Here is a 21581-nt window from a genome sequence, read left to right as displayed (position 1 = left end):
AAGTTGTAAGAGCGATGAAGAAGTTTGGCGAAAGGCAGATCTTTTACGGTCAGGGAGGTACTTCTCAAAAGCAGTCAGATTTTGTATGAGATGCTTGAGATAGAATGAGAAGTGGAAAGCGTAATTCCCTGACCTGTTGGCCAACATCGCATTCTGGTACAACCTCTTGCCAAATTTGTCCATGGCTTTACCTTCTCTGCCAGGAGGGACTGAGGCGTATACACTAGCTCCCGTGGATTTCTTTAGAGTGGATTCCACTAATAGAGACTCATGTGGGAGCTGTGGTTTGTCAAACCTAGGAATCGGGATGACTTTATATAAGGAGTCTAACTTGCGGGGGGCTCCTGGGATGGTCAAAGGTGTCTCTAAATTCTTGTAAAAAGTCTCTCTCAAGATGTCATGGAGAGGTAATTTGAGATATTCCCTTGGAGGTTGGTCAAAATCCAGTGCATCAAGAAAAGCTTTGGATTTCTTTGACTCAGCCTCCAAGGGAATAGAGAGAGAGTCACACATCTCTTTCAAAAAAGATGAGAAAGAGGTTACATCTGGTTTAGAGGATGGGTCTAAAGCAGAAGGATCCTCATCACCAGATGAACATTCCCCTTCAGAGAGAAGAGGGTCCTCCGAGTCACCCCACAGATCAGGATCCCTAACCTGAAAACTGCGGTCTCGAGATTCCGATGTGGAGGGTTCCAGGTGTCGGGATTTGCGTGCCGACTTACCTGACCTCATAGACACAGTACCGGGAGACGTTAAGGGCTGCATCGGTGCCGAAGTCTGAACAGACTGGTGTTGAGCTCTCGGTTCCGGTGCGAGGAAGCAGAATGTACCGGTGCCGATAGAAGGGGCTGCTCCACTGTCGGTACCGGTGGCTCAGACCGGACCGGGACCGGAAGGCTCGGTGTCAAAAGTGCAGGAAGGAGTTGTTGCAACTGTTCCTTAAGCTGCACCTGCAGGACAGCGGCAATCCGCTCGTCCAGCGAAGGCACCGGTACCGCCTTTTTCTTTTGCGGTACCTGCGGTGCTGCTCTACGCCCCGAGGATGAGGAACCCGAGGTCGAGGGGCTCACCTCTATTGGGGCGGAGCGCTTCCATGGGCGCCTCGAGGTCGGCAGGACTGGGCTCGCTGCTACTGAGACCGGAGGACGCTCCAACGGGGAAGGCTTCTTAGCCGGCTTACCTGAGGGATGCGACGCCGACGCGGTATCGCGCGGTGTCGACGAGGTGAGTGCCGACTGAGACGGGGCCGATGTCGGTGCCGGTGCCGCAGAATCAGACATCTCGGCACCAAACAATAACCGCTGTTGGATCTGCCGGTTTTTCAGAGTTCTCTTTTTTAAAGTCGCACAGCGGGTGCAGGTAGACGCTTGATGGTTAGGACCAAGACACTGTAGACACCAGTTGTGCGGGTCAGTGAGTGAAATTGGTCGTGCACACCGCTGGCACTTCTTAAACCCGGGTTGAGGGGGCATGAAGGTAAAAACTGCTTCTGCCAAATCGAAGGCCGAGGCCTCGATGGTGGCAACAGGCCCCGCCGGGGCGAAACTGAAAGAATTGGAAAAAAAAAAAAACCCTAAGTTTTTTTTTTTTTAAAGAAAAGAAAAGAAAATGAAGGAAACAATATTTCCTTAAGGGTTTACGCGAGCGGGAAGGCGATACCAAAAAAGTCTTCAACAGCCGTTGAAAGAAACGCGTCTTCTTAGCTCCGCGGAAACTAAGAAACTGGGGACCGCGCGCCTTTGTCGGGCGGGAAGGCACTCGCGCGTGCGCGGTGCGGCCTACTAGAACTTTCCAAGTTCTTAGAGTGCAATCACTCTAAAATTGTTCGTACCGGGGCTCCGTCGGAGCCGTCACCCATCAGTCAAGAATATGCTGCCTGCTTGTCCTGGGATAATAAGGGCTGTCTCTTTCTGAGGTTTCTTTTCTCCATGTTTTTGTTTAAATCTAAATGGGCAGATGGCTTTTCCTAGTTCTCTATATTATTCTTCACTTGATTCCGTAAACCTATACATATGGAATCCAATATTCAAAGGGAGCTTCTTTTTTTTTTTACCATCAGGTGGCAAATGTGCAGCCCTAAATTTTTGGCACTTTAGAGATAAAATCAGCTCATTTAAGATGACAAACTTTGTCCATTTAAAAAGTGCCTGATGTTTGGGTGAGACATTTGCATAGGCAGGGGCTAATTTTATAACAGGGCATCCACATGGAAAGTATAAAAAATGCTTCTACTTTATGAAGTTAAAATAAGTTAATACAGTACTGCCAAATGCTCTTGCGCTAAACGTGTGCACTGGCGTAATTTATACATGTGCATAGTCTGCAACTGCACCCCCAGGCCTAAAAAACCAGGTTTATAAAACCAATTTCCAAGTGGCAGTTCTCAGTTGCTAAACAAGGAGGAGGACAATCAATGGGACACTGTGTTACCATGATACACATTATATCGCAATGATAAGATCAGATTAAATTGGAGAGGGGGGTTGCACTGAATGTTAAAGAGGGAAACAAAAGCAACATTCTGCACGACACCGTTAGCAGGGTGGAATCCATGTCTATTCCGTGTGTGAAGGGAAGGCGATCAGGATGATTTGGGGTCTGAAGAAGTTCGACCATGTAACTCCTGCATTGGTTGCCGATGGAGGCTCGGGTGAAATTCAAATTTGGATGTTTCTGCTTTAAGGTACTTTCTGGCCTAGCCCAATCAATCGTCTTAAGAGAAGCTCAAACTTGAATTTGGTTTCCCCACTGGTTAAAGGATGTAAATTTTAAAAAAATCATCAACATCTCTTCTCTTACCAAGCGGCGTTATGGGGTAAAGATCTGAAACAATTATTCATGCTTGCGAATACTTAGGGGGAATTTAGGAGAAACCTAAAAACATATTTGTTCCTAAAGTACTTAGGCAGCTACACTGAACAATCTTTCCCCACAATAACTGACGGCTAAATCTGACCTCCACTAGCACTACTCAATCTGTAACTTTTTTAATTACTCAATCTGTAACTTTTTAATTACTCAATCTGTAACTTTTTAATTACTGTAAACCGCATAGAACTTCACGGTACTGCGGTATATAAACTGTTATTATATTATTATTATTATAAAGGTAGGGTTATTTTCTATTCTCTCGTCACTAGCTTTTAAGAAATCCAATGTTGCTCTCTGACCATGCAACTCCCCTGTTGAAAGAACAGCACTGCCTACCAATTACATTTTGTCCTGACGCTGGCTTTGAAAACACTTTATGCTGGTATTCCCCTCTGTTTGGCTAATTCGTACTCTTCATTCTGTACCCGTACACTTTCCCAAGGCGGGTCATCACAACAAACATCACAACCCATATTGAAAATACAAACAAAATGAATTAGGCGACCAGCATCGCACAACCTTGCAAATTAAACATCAGGCTCCATACTTCAACTAATCATTTAAAATTCTGCAGGCTTTGCTGTCCATGAATGTATAGGGGAAGCTTGTTCCATTCCCTGGGACCTAATACACATCCTCTCACGCTGATCCTCTGGAGATCTAATACAGGCCCGTCTTTAGCAAAGAGCCAGCAGTAAATTTTCCAACTTTTAGATTTAGAAAGTGCTGCTGAAACATGCCCCCATGCTGTTATCTATGACAAAAAGGGGCAGGTCTATTTTAGTAAAGGAAAAATACACACAGGTTTTTAATTTTGAAACCTCAGATATACTTCCCGTGTGAACAGGCAGGACCCATTTGAAAACAGATCCCACTGGAAGCAGCTACCAAGTACCACCTGCCCAGATTTCTCAAACCGAAGCCAAGGACTTCTGCTGCAGTAAAGCGATTATATGAGTTGGGAATGCAACATTAGAGGGAACCCCCCCCCCCCCAGAAAGCTGTGAATGCATGAAGGCACCCTGTCCCAATTCCCAGCCCTGGCTATAAGTGTCTCAGACATGAAAAGAACCCCCACCCAGAACTGGGAATAATTCAGCCCATTTCTGTTCTTTAAACTCAAAAGGTCAAAAGATCCATCAAAGCACTTTACAAACAAAATGATCAATGTTTGTATTTAAATAGCCAGAAAACATGATGATTCTTAATTTATTCTTTAGAGCTCTGAACTTTTCGGTGTTACCTGTTCCCCGAAGCTCCAAGGTGACTTACCAAGATCCTGCAGCATCTCCTTCCATTTCTCAACCTCTGGGGAATTGGGGTGATTTTGAATTAAGTTCACTAATGCGTCCTTTATTTTATGAACCGTCTCAGAGGTTTCTTTAAGTTCACCCAAGAAAGCCTGTATAAAAAAGAAAAGCTTCAAGTTCTAAAAAGTGGAAGGAACTCTGATACAACTTTAATTGCTTTTCTTTAACTAGGCCTACCTGCATCAAGCAAAACCAATCTTTATCATTTCTAGAACTAGTATGTAATTTTCCAGCTGATACAGAATGCTGTACAAGGTTTGGGGGGTTGCTTTTTTTAACACATTTATTGGAGATGTCTCAGGAGTAAAGAAACAACTGAATTGCCATCTCTGGTCATCAACTGTTCTCCAACCATGCTTTATTAATGTTCTGATCTGTTAATAAAGATGAAATAATTCTTAACCCCCCACCCTCCAATACATTAAAAATAAAAAATAAGTTTAGATGCAAAAGAAAAGAAAGCTTATTCCCAAATCACAAAAGTGCCAGTCACCCACAAGGGTCTGGTTACTGCCACAGTCTACACGATGGTGCCACAAACAATGTTCTAGTGCATGATGGGTCTCTTTAGAGTCCCTCCTTGGGACCCAGACACATTACCTTGTTCTTCTCTGCTTGAGTTCTCACAGCTTCTGCTCTGATGGGGGTCACGTCTAGTACAGAGAGTGCTTCTTCCTTTGATTCCAGCCATTTCAGCAACACAGCTGTCTCCTGTTGAACTTCTTGCATCCTCTCCAGCAAAATGGACATCTGCTCTTTACGGTCTTGCAATACCTTGCCAAGGTCCTCATACCTCTGCCTTACATCAGACACATCACACTGTATCTCGGTCAAATCTAAGGACAGTAAGAGCAGCAGAGTAATCTTAAGTCAAGGACTGTTCACAAACACCTCAGCCACCTTCCACAAGACTTTAAAGGAGATTCGTAAAGGAGAAATTATGTTCTTATGCTCCTATGCCAGCAGGTGGAGACTGAGAACATATTGACTTTAGGTAGTAATACAAGAGGGCTGTGCAGTCCCATCTACAATCAGTCTGACAAACAGTCCAAGCAGGAACTAAGAACTAAAGAACTGTGAACTATAAACACACCAACTCCACTCTCATATGAAGAAGATAAAGTAGTTGTCCGGATCACTGAGACTCCTCTAAAAAAATGTGGGGAGGCGGAGGAATTGGGGGGAGGGACCCCGCTCGAGACCTGCCGGGTTTGACACCCCTGAGGTCGGAAGGACCTCCAAACAGGACTCACCCAAGCTCTATCCGGCCAAAAACAGGGACTAGAAATAAAACCCCAAGCAAATTTCAACAGCCCTACCAAGGGAGATGGGTACAGCTCACTCAACACCTGCTGGAGACTGAAAGAAGGCTGATGTAGATAGAGAAGGGAGTATATTATATACTGTCCCGCAGTTTTGTTTTCAATCGCCACCTGCTGGTCATGATTGGATATATACCCATTTGTAAAGATTAACCTCTATTGGTCTGGAGAGTGCTAAAGAAAACATTGTTAACAAAAACCTTCAAAATGCTGATCTGTTCCCCCGAGAGAATCTCGGGGTCTACCCAAAGATCCAAGTCCTCATCAGGTGAAACCAGGTTAGTCAGGAAAAAATTCTCATCCCAAGAAACCCGCAGCCGCTTGGACAAAGGTGGGGGAGACTGGACGGGGCAGACACCACAGAAGACCGAACAGGGGCAGGCATGGAAGGCACAGACAACCAAGAAGAACCGGGGATCCCCGAGGAAGAAGCAGGACCTCCAGCCACCTGTGGGCAAGCCTTGTACATGGCTAAAACAAAATCAGGGGCAAAACCCCTGGGAAGCAAAAAAGTACTCCCTGCAGGAGTATTTAGACTTCAGTAAGGCTTTTGATAGTGTCCTACACCGTAGGTTACTGAACAAGATGATCGCGATGGGCCTAGGAGAAACACTGACTGCATGGGTAGAAGACTGGCTTAGCGGTAGACTCCAAAGGGTAATGGTAAACGGTATTCCCTCAAAAACATTGGAAGTGTCCAGTGGAGTGCCACAGGGCTCGGTCTTGGGCCCAATACTATTCAATATCTTTGTAAGGGATCTGCCTCAGGGACATCGAGGTAAAATTACATTTTTCGCCGATGACGCTAAACTATGCAACATTGTAGGCAGCGCAGCAGAACCTGATAACGTAATCATGCCCGGCGCTATGGAGCAGGACCTACTTTTACTAGAACAATGGTCCAGTACTTGGCAACTGAATTTTAATGCCAAAATGCTACCAAGGTTATGCACCTTGGTAGCAGAAATCCATGCAGGACATACATCCTGAATGGTGAATACCTAACCAGAACTGTAGCAGAACGGGACTTGGGAATAATCATCTGGGAAGATATGAAAGCTGTGAATCAGGTGGAGAAAGCAACAGCAAATGCTAGACAAATGCTGGGCTGCATCAGAAGGAGCTTTATCAGTCGTAAGACTGGAGTACTGTGTTCAGTTTTGGAGGCATCAAAAGGATGTGAAGAGAATGAAGTCGATTCAGCGAATGGCCACTAGGATGGTCTCGGGACTAAAAAATCTCCCATATGAAGAACGTTTGAGCAGGCTGCGCTTATATTCTCTCGAAGAGCGCAGGGAAAGGGGGGACATGATAGAAACATTCACATACATCACGGGCCGTATTGATGTGGAGGAAGAAATCTTTTGTCCCACGGCGACAAGAGGGCATCCGCTAAAACTCAGGGGGGGAAGATTTCATGGGGACACCAGGAAGTACTTCTTCACCGAAAGGGTAATTGATCGATGGAATGGTCTTCCACGTCAGGTAATCGAGGCCAGAACCACGCTCAACTTCAAGGGATGATGGGACAGACAGGTGGGGTCGCTCCAGAGGAATGCTTAAAAGATGAATTCCCGAAGGAGGGAGGGCTCTTGAGTGGGCAGACTTGGGCCGTCGGCCCTTTTCTGCCGTCATTTTCTATGTTTCTAAGAAGAAATACTTGGGACCTGCTTCTGTCTTTCCAAAACAGGAGGAAGGTAACCTGAGGCCACAGGCAAAATGGGGGAATTTCCCGCAAAAACCAAAGAAAGGCCCACCAAAAAACAGTCTCCCGAGGCCTGTAACGGCAAAGAGGCCTGAACAGACCCAGCCAATAAATCAGAACTGCAGGCAGCTATCACAGTAGTGATAAGGGAATTCCCATCACTTTAAGCAGTAAGAGAAAACTTGTTTCCCTGACCTTTGGCGGCTGGAGAAATCCCTGTGTGAGTGGTAGAGGAAGCCTGGGCTTCCCAATCACCCACAGCCAATGAGCGGTGCATGCGTGAAGTGGAACCCTGCACGCTGGCACCCAAAGCCAACGAGGATTCTCCCTCAAAGTGGCCCGAGCACTTCATAAGAACATAAGAATAACCTTACTGGGTCAGACCAATGGTCCATCAAGCCCAGTAGCCGGCCGCATCCACAGCTCAGCGCGCACACAAAGCACACTTTTTCTGCTTTTTAAAAGTGCTCATTTTGAACATGCAAAAGACCAAAGAAAAAAACCGCCGGTTAGAAAAAGAAAGCAATTAAAGCTAATTTACAGCTTCCTTCCAGACCGGCTGCCTCGGGACTTTTTTTTTTTTTTTTTAACGAAGTAAAACCTTTAATGGACAAAAAACCCCACAGGGTCTCAAAGCTGTAGTCTTTGCCTGAACTGTAGCAAGGCGTACAGCTGAGGAACCTCTAAGGAAAAAAATTTGGGGAGGTGGGGGAAATGGGGGGAGGGATTCAACCACTCGAGTGTGGCACCCCGAAAGGATCCCCCAAGTCCTGTCCAGAGTGCAAAAAAGGGACAATTAAAAGGCCTCTAATCAGATCCAACAGGCCCTAACTAACCAGAGGAAAGTCTGCACAGGCTTACCAGCTCCACCTGCTGCAGAATGAGAACGGACTGCACAGCCCACTTGTACTACTGCCAAAAGACAATGCCCATGGACGATGCAACGACGCATCCGGTCCCAGGCCCTTCTGTTCTATAATGACCCAGGGCTTACAATTCTGTGTCTGTCACTCCAGCAAAGCTTGCAATTGGGCCCCCTGATAGTATGAAAAAGGATCTGCAAAAGTTAGAGGAATGGTCTAATGCCTGGCAACTAAAATTTAATGCAAAGAAATGCAGAGTAATGCATTTGGGGATTAATAATAGGAAGGAACCGTATATGCTGGGAAGAGAGAAGCTGATATGCACGGACGGGGAGAGGGACCTTGGGGTGATAGTGTCCGAAGATCTAAAGGTGAAAAAACAGTGTGACAAGGCAGTGGCTGCTGCCAGAAGGATGCTGGGCTGTATAAAGAGAGGCGTAGTTAGTAGAAGGAAGAAGGTGTTGATGCCCCTGTACAGGTCATTGGTAAGGCCCCACTTGGAGTATTGTGTTCAGTTTTGGAGACCGTATCTGGCGAAGGACGTAAGAAGACTTGAGGCGGTCCAGAGGAGGGCGACGAAAATGATAGGAGGCTTGCGCCAGAAGACATATGAGGAGAGACTGGAAGCCCTGAATATATATACCCTAGAGGAAAGGAGAGACAGGGGAGATATGATTCAGACGTTCAAATACTTGAAGGGTATTAACATAGAACAAAATCTTTTTCAGAGAAAGGAAAATGGTAAAACCAGAGGACATAATTTGAGGTTGAGGGGTGGTAGATTCAAAGGCAATGTTAGGAAATTCTACTTTACGGAGAGGGTAGTGGATGCCTGGAATGCGCTCCCGAGAGAGGTGGTGGAGAGTAAAACTGTGACTGAGTTCAAAGAAGCGTGGGATGAACACAGAGGATTTAGAATCAGAAAATAATATTAAATATTGAACTAAGGCCAGTACTGGGCAGACTTGCACGGTCTGTGTCTGTATATGGCCGTTTGGTGGAGGATGGGCTGGGGAGGGCTTCAATGGCTGGGAGGGTGTAGATGGGATGGAGTAAGTCTTAACAGAGATTTCAGTAGTTGGAACCCAAGCACAGTACAGGGTAAAGCTTTGGATTCTTGCCCAGAAATAGCTTAGAAGAAAAAATTTAAAAATTTAAATTGAATCAGGTTGGGCAGACTGGATGGACCATTTGGGTCTTTATCTGCCATCATATACTATGTTATTATGTTAAGCAAATTGGACACTGCTAACCCCCCCTTCAGTTACACTAAGATATAAAGTGTGTCTATTAACCCTAGGGAAGGAATCCCCCCCAATAAATTTCCAAAGGGAGCGCTGAGCCCGAACAAAAAATTGGGCAAAGCTTGAAAAAGAAACAGGAAGTGGGGTAAAACCATTATTTTGACTACTGCAATTTTCCCCAACCAAGAAAAAAGCATACCCCTCCAGCGAGACAGATCTCTTTGAACCCTCCTGAAGATGGCAGATAATTGAGATCAAACAAAGACGTCCCTGGGAGTCCAAAATAAGCACCCAGATAGTGCAGAGTGGAACGAACCCAACGAAAAGGATAGGAGGCCCTCAGACGCTCCACACTCTCAGAAAGCACTGTCACGTTCAACATTTCAGATTTGGTCATATTAATATGGAATCCAGATAACCTCCCAAAGTGCTCCAAGTTGGCAACCACTCTTGGCAGGGAGGCCTCCGTCAAAGTAAAGAGTAGATCATCCGCAAACAAGCTAAGTTTGTAGGCCTGGTCCCCTACCCCCAGAATTAGCCTCACGAATCCTCTAACGGCTCAATAGCCAATGCAAACAGAATGGGGGAAAGGGGACAGCCCTGCTGCGTCCCTTGAAAGAGTGGAAAGGGGGCTGAATAACTACTGTTAACTTTTACACAACCCAACAGTCCCGCAGAGTACCTTAATCCAATTTAACAACCGGGGACCAACCCAAACCTGGTGAGTACCCTAAACAAGATCGCCCAAGGCACCCGATCAAAAGCTTTGTCCGCATCTTTAATTTCTGTTTTCAATTTTGATAATTGTATTATACAAACCACTTAGGAATATCAAGACTTAATAAAACGTGAAAGGCCTTCTGAGCTCTTCTGAAGCTTTTTGATATGACCTTAAGATCTGAATGGATTTAGCATATCATGAATCTGTAGAAAGAAGAGTCAACACAGACTATGGATGGGGATTGTAACCTGTTCTGGGATCTTTTGAGAGAACTGAATGAATAAAATCCAGGAGAGCTAAGCAGTCCATGGTGTCATCGCATGACATCACACTGTGCAGCAATTCTATCATCGTGCCAAGATAATTGACAAATAGAGCCATTCCAGAAATAAGGTTGAGGACATACCTGTGGCCTCAGCATGGGAAGGGCAATGATGTCTCCAATTTACAGCTGAACGCAGATCATAGAACTTACTTACGTCTGTCCTGAGTGTGCCTAACACTATGTTTGCATCTTTAGGTTTACGCCAGTATTCCTTACTGGCATCTGTGTGCACATGGCGCTCAGTTATATAATTTCACCCCCTGGTTGTCCATAGAGACGATCAAATCTCCAGGAAGCAAGTCCATGCATCAGGGCTTCAGCTAGTTGATTTGCTTCCAGTCTCATTTGGCCTTAGTAGCAATACTTCTCAAAGACTTGAGCAAGCTGTGCAGGCTTCTTTCCCAACACGCTGTTGGACAGTTTGCAACATTCACCTTTTTCACACTTACTACATAAATGCTCGTTGCTTTTAGGGCAAACAGTATGCAAATACTAGCAGATTTTAATGCAGCAACATCCTAAAAGCTGTGCATGCGACTAGGCACACAGTGCTCTCACCTTTGCATGCATGGTATCCATTTACGCTGCTTGCAGAGCTTCCTACAATGAGAAACAAACAAGAGAGAACAGCAGATCAGAAACAGGCCCACAGCACACACTGCTTCTGTCTCCTATGAAATTCCAATATTCCCAGACTCTCTCTCATGTGCCAGGATAGGGACAGACCAATTCTTTCGCTCTCCCTACCTCCAATCAGGGTCTCCAGAGGAGACTGTTAACCCAAGACGCTCTCTCTCCTATCAGAGTGCCAAGCTGCATCAGACTAAAAAAGGTCCATCAAACCCTCAGTAACACAACAGCTGTAGGTTTGCTATTTAGACACATTTGCTATAAAATACAATTAACAGAAATAGAGAAAGGGCTATGAAGTGAATGAATTTTATGAAGAGTTAAAAGCCAAGCTGCATTAGAGGTAGAATATTTGATCCTGAAAAGAAAAGTCAGAATCAAAAATAATACCCAAGGACCGGTAGGAGGGCATAGGTGGAATGGGGGGACCAGGCATCCAGCAGGTTACAGCTTTTTTCAGGATTGGGAAAACCTAACAGGATGTTATCTGCATCATTTTGTTACCACAGCCCCAAGCAATTTACACCCCCATGCCTAAAAAGCATTTGGATTTAGCTCAGGCCTTTCTCAGTAGCTCAAGGTGAATTGGAAGGCCAAGTGACTTCTCACAAGGTACGGCAGTGGGATCTGACCCAGGCTTCCTTGCGCTACCATTAGGCTCCTTTTCCATTCCGTATTGATGTCATTTGAGCTCTCTTTCCACCAGGTGACAATTCCAGGCATCCACCATGCACGGACACTTTCCGACTTCCTCCTTGCAGCATTTTATATCCCCTAGTTCTACCTGGATTTGGGTACTAGGGGAGGGGTGGGGGAATTTTCAAGATAGCTTTCTGTATGTCTTTATTTATAAAAAAAAAAAAAAAAAACGTTTGAAAAATGAACAGTAAAAAATAATTTTCTCCGATTTGTTTGCTACTGCCTCCTCGTCTATTACTATTCCCATTTATCATTTTTGTTATCCTTCTTTGAACCTTTTCTAACTGTACGATATTGGGGGGGTTTATTTGTTTGTTTTTTGAAAGATAGGGCAACCGACCAGAATGGCTAATTGGAGACTTAGCTGAACACAGGTTTCTATCATGCCAGGAGCAGTGGGGTATACTTCACCTGTCATGGACTGGGCATCCACTGCAGTAACTTCCATAATCAGATTCTCCAGCTCCGTCCCTGTGTGTGTGATCAGCTCCACCTGGGCACCTTTACCTTCCCATTCTTCCAGGAGAGCCTGTGACAAAGCAAACAGCATGACAGCTGGAGTCATTTACAAAGTATTGGCCTTCTCCTTCCCCATCGATCATCTCTACTTATTTCTATTCAAGCTTCTGTCCTTTAATGTATGCTGGTGGGCTGATGGGGGGAAAAAAAAAAAGACTGCAAACCTTACAAAATACGGCTTTGCTGTGCTTGCAGATTTGACTGGGTAACATGTTATGTTGGTTGCCTTTGGGGGCTGAATAATCTTTAAATTATGTACTATGATATTCAAAATTGCATATGGATTAACCCTATCATACACATATATATTTTCATTACTGACTTTCTGCCTTTCAAGGAGAACATTACACAGAACTCAGTTTTCACTTTCCAACTATAAATAATATTAAAATATAAAAGATTTGTTCTCCTCATTTTCATATCAGGCTGCTAGAATTTGGACTCTGCTCCCTTAGGGCATTACATTTGAATCGCACTATATGTCTTTTCAGAAGAAATTTAAAACTTTTATTTTCTAAAGCTTTGGAAATCTAATTCAGTCTTATCTTTTGAGTTATCTATATCAAACTTTCCCAGTAACTGACTGTTGTAATCGGCAATGAACCAGAGGACTGGAGAAGGGCGGATGTGGTCCCTCTACACAAAAGTGGAAGGAATTCTGACTTCTGTGGTAAGCAAATTAACGGAAACATAGAGAAGGAGAAATTAGGTTCTTACCTGCTAATTTACTTTCTTTTAGCTTCTCCAGACCAGTAGAGGTTAATCTTTACGAATGGGTATATATCCAATCATGACCAGCAGGTGGAGACTGAAAACAAAACTGTGGGACAGTATATAATATACTCCCTTCTCTATTTACATCAGTCTGCCGAATAGCCAAGCAGAACTAAGAACTGGAAAACAGAAAGAAAACAATACTCCGAACAGGAATAACAAATAACATACCCAAATGCTGTTGGAAAATGCAGAGGAGAAATACCAGAAGGAAAATGTCCCCACAGCTCGCCAGCTAAGCCAGCCGAGCCACAGCCGCTGTTCTTTAATTCTCCCCGGTCCTAGAAAAATACTAGAACCCGCAGCAAAAAACAAAAACTGCCCGCGAAACAGCCCCAACAACAACAACAACAGACAGGGTGTGGACCTCTACTGGTCTGGAGAAGCTAAAAGAAAGTAAATTAGCAGGTAAGAACCTAATTTCTCCTTCTTTAGCACTCTCCAGACCAGTAGAGGTTAATCTTTACGAATGGGATGTACCAAAGCAGTCCCTCACACGGGGGGACCCCCGAAGGGCTGACACCAGAACACACACACCGAACGTCCTGACGCGCCAGAACATCTACCCGAAAGAGTCTGACAAAGGAATACAAGGAAGACCAAACCACAGCCTTACAAATGTCCACTGGAGGCACGAGCGACGACTCAGCACAAGAAGCCGCCTGACCACCGAGTAGAATGAGCTTTGAGAAACTCCGGAACGGGCTGCTGCCCCAGAAGAGAAGCGGAAGCAATAGTCTCCTTGATCTAGCATGCAATAGTAGCCCTAGAAGCGCCAGCCCCCCTAAGAGGACCAGTCAGAAGGACAAAGAGATGATTTTATTTCCTGATCTCCTGGGTCCGTTGCACATAAGAGCGAAGGACCCGACCAACATCCAACTTGCTCAGCTGTCTTTGCTCAGAAGAGCCCTCCCAACTACCCAAGACTGGGAGGACCACAGATTGATTGACATGAAAAGGAAAAACTACTTTCGGCAGAAAAGGAAGGAACAAGCCTCAAGACAACCTGCTCCCTAGAAAACTCCAAGGGAGCCCTACAAGAGAAAACCTGTAGCTCAGAAACACGCCTAGCGGAAGAAATGTCCACCAAAAAGACCGTCTTCAGAGTAAGGTCCTTCAAAGAGCAGCCGCCCAACGGTTCGAAGGGCGGGTGCATCAGAATAGAGAGAACCAGACTGAGATTCCAAGAGGGAAAAGAGGACCGCACGGGAGGCCTGAGCACCTTGGCCGCCCACAAAGAGCGAATCACATCAGGAATGACTGTCAAACCCCCGTCACAAACCCCCGAAAGGCTGACAAGGCCACAAGCTGAACCCGGAGAGAAGCCGAAGCCAGGCCTCTATCCAGGACATCTTGCAAGAACTCTAGGATGTTAGGCACAGAAACGCGAAGAGAGACCACTCCCCGCAACTGGCACCACCCCTCAAAGAAGTGCCAAATCCACACAGAAGCCTGAGAGGTAGAAAGCCTCCAGGACCCCAAGAGTGTAGAAATCACCCTATCTGAATACCCCTTCTTACCAAGGCGACCCCTTTCAAAAGCCAAGCCGTAAGACAGAAGGGAGACGGGTCGAACATGGGAATGGGACCCTGCGTCAGAAGGTCGTCCAAGGGAGGCAGAGGAAGAGGATCCGCCACCAGAGTGTCACCAGATCTGCGTATCACGGATGCCGAGGCCAATCTGGAGCCACCAGAACCACCAGACCCGGATGGCGAACAATGCGGAGAAGAACTCTGCCCACTAATGGCCACGGAGGGAACATGCACAACAGCCCCTCTGTTGGCCATGGTTGAACCAGAGCATCCAGACCCTCGGCCAGTCCATCCCTGCGACGACTGAAGAAGCGGAACACCTTGGCATTGCCACTCGTGGCCGTCAGGTCCATCAGGGACTGACCCCAAGCCTGCATTATCAACTGAAGAGCCACAGGGCTGAGACACCACTCTCTGTGATCTAGTATAAATCATGTTTTATTGGCACACCATCAGTAAATACACAATACTGCACGACAATACAACAAGGTCGCGAACACCAAACGTACCATCAAACACATTTTCACCCCAACCAAAGAATCCCCCCAATCCCCACCCACTCCAAAGCTCAAACCCCCACCCCATCCCAAACCCACACCATGAGACCCAATCCATACCCAAAAACCCCAGCAAGAAAGGAGTATGCTGAGCAAGCTGTTTGCTTATGCCGCTCAGCACATATCAAACAAAATAACCAAATCCCATCCTCCCACCCACAAAATGTAATCCCCCCCTACCCACCGAACTCCACATACTTCCAACCACTCATACCCACCATTCACACTCACCCAAACATCCACCCACCAACCCGGGGAAAACAGCTGAGAGCATAAGGTATCAGCAACGGAATGAGTTTAAGACCAGACTTCTGGCCCTAAGGGAAAGCGAGGAAATGTAGGGGTCCCAGGTCTGCAGGAAAATCTTCGACCGCCTGACAGATAATTGAGCATGGCGCTGCTCCAAGAGCATCAAATTATGAAAACGATTCCTCCAAGCCCAGTAAGCAGGCGCTATGTCTTGCGTCCAAACGCTAAGAATGACCTTCTTTCCTATAACAGCACCTTTCCGGATCAGCAACCGATGTCTCCGAGCAGGCACTCGCAAAGATTCATATCTATCCAAAAGCAAGCCTACCGGAGACATCGGAATAGCGTGACCAACAAGCCGCTCCAAGAAGCTGAGTACGGCTCTCCAAAAGACTTTCACTCGAGGGCATCCCCAAAATGCATGAAAAAAGGAGTTGCACCCCAGTGTACACTTAGGGCAGATTGGAGAAGAAATGCCCCCAACCTTGTGGACCTGTTCTTGGGAAAAATACGCTCGATAAACCACTCAAAATTGGCATTCCCTCAGTTCTGCACTAATAGAAATAGAAGAGATACGACCAATAAGGGAAGGAAAGTTCAAGGACTCACCAGGTATGCCCAGATCTCTACCCCAGCGGCACTCTAAAGCCGTATAAGACTTCTGAGGAGTAAGCCGCCGCAAAGCCCCATGCAACGCAGACACCGTCAAGCCACAAGCATAAAATTGGGCAAAAAATAGACGAAATTGGTTACCCAATCGAAACCGTAAGCCCGGGCGCGCCAAGGACCTCACATAATGATGAATTTGCCGATACGCAAACAGACCTCCCACACCCAAGGAATGAAGCATAGGAAAATCTCCCCAAGGTCTTATCGCCCCCTCCTCATCCAATAAATGCTCAAGAAGAAGAAAACCATCTCCAGTCCATCGCACAAAGACCGAGTTATCACAGCCAGGCAGAAACTGCGGATTCCCCCGTATAGACAACTGATCCGAAACTTGATGGTCCCCTCCCAGCAACCCGACCAATGCCTTCCAAGAAAAACGCCACGACCGAAGGATGAAACTAGATCGGAACGCGGGGGGCAAGAGGCGAACAGGCAACTGAGACAACGAAAACAAGTGCCAAGGAGAGAAAAGAGCATTTTCAAAGTCCCGAAAAAGATAGTCATCACTCCGTAAGCACCAGTCTCCCAAAAATCGCAGCAAGCAAGCCAGATTATAGAGGCCGATATCCGGGAGTCCCACACCACTGATCCTTCCCGAGCCGAACAGATAAGAGATCGATATCTGAGACTTCTTGCCTTGCCAGAGGAATCGGGTCAGCTGCCTATGAAGCCGTTGAAGACACTCTCTGTGATCTAAGATGTGACTGAGGAAGTTCGCCTGAACATTCTCCACCCCGGCCATGTGAGAGGCCGAGAGGTCCAGAAGGCATGACTCCGCCCCAAAGCATGAGCCGAGCCGCCTCCTCCGCCACCTGAGCGCTCTTGGTGCCTCAACGATTGACATAAGCCACCGCTGTGGCATTGTCAGACCAAACTCTGACCGACTTGCCCATCAAGAGGGAGCGGAAGGCTAACAGCGCCAGAGGGACGGCTCTGGTCTCCAACATGTTGATCGACCAGGACGCCTCCTCCATGGACCAGGTACCCTGAGCTGAGTGACCTAGACACTGAGCCCCCCCAACCGAGGAGACTGGCATCCGTGAGAAGCACCGTCCACTGCGATAGATCCAGACTCATCCTCTGGACCAGATGAGAGGTCTGGAGCCACTAAAGAAGACTGCAGCGCGCCAAGCCTCGCAGAGGGACAGGGACCTCCAAACTGAGATTTTGGGAAGTTCAGTTTTGGACGCGGCAACCGCCGACCAAGCGCGAAGCCACAAGGTACAGCGTGCGGCCACCAAAAGTCCCAGACTTAGCAGCACCAAGTCACAAAGAACAACCGAGAGGAACGAGGCAGTCATCTCAAACTTCACCACCTCCTGATCCACTAAGGACCAGTCATCAGACTCACGATCCAGGACATGCTCAGACCACCGAAACACGGTGCGAGCCACCAGCCCCACACAAATAGCCGCCTGGACCCCCAAGGCAGAGACATCAAAATTATACTTAAGAAGTGTCTCTAACGTATGCTCCTCAGAGACCCTAAGAGCAGAACCGCCCATAACATGCACGGTATGCCGCTTAGGAAGTGCCGAGACCACCGCGTCCCCCATTGGCGAAATTAAGGTAGCCCTATCCCCCTCCGGGATGGGATACCCATGAGCCAAGGCGCACACCAAACGAAACGGCGCCCGTAGGCCACTGCGCCAACACAAAATCCAGAAAATCCAAACGCACAGGAAAAGAGCGGGAAACAGGACAGACCCCCTGAAGCAGAGGGGCCCCCATACGCGGGGTCTCCGGTGGCGCAACTTCAAAAATGCAGCACCAAGGAGACCTGCTACATCAGGTCTAAAAGCTCATCTCTCTGAATAAAAAGCGCACCACGGACGCATCTGCTCTGGAAGACGGGAAACCCGCCGCCCCGCTGCCAGCCGGCGTCCCCTCTAGAGGATCCTGGAAGCCCGCCAAAGCAGCCAGGTCCTCAACCATGCCAACACGCTCCTCCGACCAACAATTCGCAATCGAAGCCCCCCCGCGGGCGCTTGGATGAGGGAGGAGGAAGAGGGGACGCCAAATGAAAAGAGGGAGCGCGGAGGGAAACCACCCCCGAAACCCCCCAGGTGCACGTGGGACCCCCAATTGCCTGCACAAAGAAAGAAATTAAATTGGGGACAAAAAACCCCTGGGGGTCCCCAGGGACTCCCTGCCCCAGCAGGGGTTCCTGCTGAAACCTGCCCCTGTGTTTGCAATACAGGGGGAAGGTCACCTGAGGTTGCAGACAAAATGGAGGGGCCAGACAGAGAAAATGGCGAAGTTCCCGCTAAAAATGCTCCCTCCGTGGCCTGTTGCGGCTGAGAAGGCTGAACAGTCCCAGCCGCTAAAACAGGCAAGTCGGCATCAGCTGTCAAAAAAAATCAGCTGAGAGGGAATCCTTCGGGGAATCCCTCCGTGGGCGGTTGGGGAAGACCGGGCTTCCCCACTGCTCCCAGCCGACTCGCGAGGCACCATCGGTGGGGAGCTCTGGGCGCCTGCAGCCGCTGCCGACGGAGCTCCACCACCTCACCGGGCCAAACTACCGATTTCAGTCCAGCCGCGAGTGCCTCGTGGCTGGACCTAATTGTGTCCCACTCCCCCGGAGAAGGGCACAATTGCTCCATACACGACCTAGCTATAAAAAAGTGCCGGTTAGATGAAAAAATACAGTAAAATACAGTTTTCTTAAAGGGAAACAACCCTCCAGACCAGCACTACCTCAGGATTTTTTTTTTTTTTACAGAACAGACTCCACAGGCTCTCGAAGCAATATGCCTTGCTTGATTTAGGGGGCAAGGCTTACTGCTGAGGCTCCTCTAAAAAAATGTGGGGAGGTGGAGGAAGTGGGGGGAGGGACCCCGCTCGACACCCGCCGGGTTTGACACCCCCGAGGTCGGACGGACCCCCAAACAGGGCCCGCCCAAGCTCTGTCCGGCCAAAAACAGGGACTAGAAACCCCCTAAACAAATTCCAACAGCCCTACCAAGGGAGATGGGTACAGATCACTCAACACCTGCTGGAGACTGAAAGAAGACTGATGTAAATAGAGAAAGGAGTATATTGTATACTGTCCCACAGTTTTGTTTTCAGTCTTCACCTGCTGGTCATGATTGGATATATACCCATTCGTAAAGATTAACCTCTACTGGTCTGGAGAGTGCTAAAGAATGGTGAAGTTTCTGGAATCCGGTGGATTACGGGCCCAAAGACAACATGGATTCACTAGAGGTAAGTCTTGTCAGACAAATCTGATCAATTTCATTGATTGGGTGACCAGAGTATTGGATAGAGGGAGTGTGCTAGATGTGGTGTATCTAAATTTTAGCAAAGTCTTTGACACAGACATCTAATAAATAAACTGAGTGCCCTCGGGATGGGCCCCAAAGTGATGAACTGAGTCAGGAACAGGTGGAGGGTAGTCGTCAATGGAGATCGCTCTGAGGAAAGGGATGTTACCAGTGGTGTGCCTCAAGGTTCTGTTCTTGGGCCTGTTCTTTTTAATATTTTTATAAGCAATATTGCTGAAGGGTTGTCAGGTAAGATTTGCCTCTTTGCGGATGATACCAAAATCTGCAATAGAGTAGACATCCCGGATGGTGTGAATAACATTGAGAAAGACCTAGTGAAGCGCTGTGTATGCCTTTTAGCGCTTTAGAAATAATAAATAGTAGTAGTAGCTTGTAGAATGGTCTGAAATAAATTTAATGCTAAAAAATGCAAGGCCATGCATTTGGACTGCAAAAGCCCAAAGGAACTGTACAGATTAGGGGGTGAAGAACTTATGTGCATGACAGAAGAGCAGGACTTGGATGTGATTGTATGTGATGATCTTAAGATGGCCAAACAGGTTGAAAAGGTGACAGCGAAAGCTAGAAGGATGCTAGGGTGAGCGAGGCGCAAAATCTGTATATCCCCAGATTCAGGAAGGGGTGTAAAAAGAATCGAACAAAAGACCCGGCGTGGATAACCAAAACAGTGAAGGAAGCGATAGGCAATAAGAAAAAATCATTCAAGAAATGGAAAAAGGACAAAACTGAGGGGAGCTGGAAAGAGCACAAGAAGCATCAAAAAGAATGTCACCGTGAGGTTCGGAAAGCCAAAAGAGAGTATGAAGAGAGGCTAGCCAGGGAAGCAAGAAATTTCAAACCATTCTTCAGATATGTTAAAGGGAAGCAGCCGGCTAGAGAGGAAGTGGGACCGCTGGACGACGGAGACAGGAAGGGAGTGGTGAAGGAGGAGAAGGTAGTGGCAGAAAGGCTTAACATGTTCTTCTCGTCTGTATTTACAAACGAAAACACGTCCAACATACCGGAACCTGAGCAATTCTTCAACGGAAGTCAGGCAGAAAAATTAATATCCATAGAAGTGAGCCTTGAGGACGTTCGTAGGCAGATAGAAAAACTAAAAACTGACAAATCCCCGGGTCCGGATGGCATACATCCAAGGGTTCTGAAGGAATTAAAGGAGGAGATAGCGGAACTACTGCAGCAAATTTGCAACTTATCCCTGAAAACAGGCGAGATCCCGGAAGATTGGAAGATAGCCAACGTTACGCCCATCTTTAAAAAGGGATCAAGAGGTGACCCGGGAAACTACAGGCCGGTGAGCCTGACTTCGGTTCCAGGGAAAATGGCAGAAGCACTGATAAAAGAAAACATCGATCAACATTTTGAAAAAAATGAACTTCTGATAACCAGCCAGCATGGTTTCTGCAAGGGAAGATCGTGCCTAACGAACTTATTGCACTTCTTCGAAGGGATCAACAAACGGATGGACAAAGGAGACCCCATAGACATCATATATCTAGATTTCCAAAAAGCCTTTGACAAGGTGCCCCATGAACGTCTACTCCGGAAACTGAAGAACCATGGGGTGGAAGGAGACGTACATAGATGGATCAGAAACTGGTTGGAGGGTAGAAAACAAAGGGTAGGAGTGAAGGGTCACTACTCCGACTGGAGGAGGGTCACGAGTGGTGTCCCGCAGGGCTCGGTGCTCGGGCCGCTGCTATTTAATATCTTCATAAATGATCTAGAAACAGGAACGAAGTGCGAGATAATAAAATTTGCGGACGACACCAAACTATTTAATGGAGCTCGGACTACAGAGGACTGCGAAAAGTTGCAAAGGGACTTGAACAAATTAGAAGAATGGGCGGCGAAATGGCAGATGAAGTTCAACATTGAAAAATGTAAAGTATTACATGTGGGGAGCAGAAACTCGAGGTACAACTATACAATGGGAGGGATGTTATTGAATAAGAGTACCCAGGAAAGGGACTTGGGGGTAATGGTGGACATGACAATGAAGCCGTCGGTACAGTGTGCAGCGGCCGCTAAGAGAGCGAATAGAATGCTTGGTATAATCAAAAAGGGTATTACAGCCAGAACGAAAGAAGTTATCCTGCCGTTGTATCGGGCGATGGTGCGCCCGCATTTGGAGTACTGCGTCCAATATTGGTCGCCGTATCTTAAGAAAGATATGGCATTAGTCGAGAGGGTTCAAAGGAGAGCAACACGTCTGATAATAGGTATGGAAAACCTGTCATATTCTGAGAGATTGGAGAAGCTGGGTCTCTTTTCCCTGGAGAAGAGGAGACTTAGAGGGGATAT

At 47.0% G+C, this 21581-nt stretch overlaps 1 protein-coding gene across 16 annotated transcripts in view; it reads right to left on the bottom strand.

Moving 5' to 3' along the window:
• Positions 1 to 21581, bottom strand: part of MACF1 (microtubule actin crosslinking factor 1) — a 423081-nt gene that overhangs the window by 195236 nt on the left and 206264 nt on the right. For all 16 annotated transcript variants that reach the window (XM_033953642.1, XM_033953648.1, XM_033953649.1 and 13 more), the window contains 4 exons: positions 12102 to 12219; positions 10920 to 10961; positions 4782 to 5017; positions 4144 to 4273 (listed from right to left, as the gene is read on the bottom strand). In XM_033953642.1, the coding sequence (XP_033809533.1) occupies positions 4144 to 4273; positions 4782 to 5017; positions 10920 to 10961; positions 12102 to 12219 (526 nt within the window). The remainder of the gene's footprint in view (positions 1 to 4143; positions 4274 to 4781; positions 5018 to 10919; positions 10962 to 12101; positions 12220 to 21581) is intronic.

The sequence above is a fragment of the Geotrypetes seraphini genome, chromosome 8, assembly GCF_902459505.1.
Source record: "Geotrypetes seraphini chromosome 8, aGeoSer1.1, whole genome shotgun sequence".
Taxonomy (NCBI): Eukaryota; Metazoa; Chordata; class Amphibia; order Gymnophiona; family Dermophiidae; genus Geotrypetes; species Geotrypetes seraphini.
The sequence above is the reverse complement of the archived record's forward strand: the minus strand, read 5'-3'. Positions and strand labels throughout refer to the sequence as shown.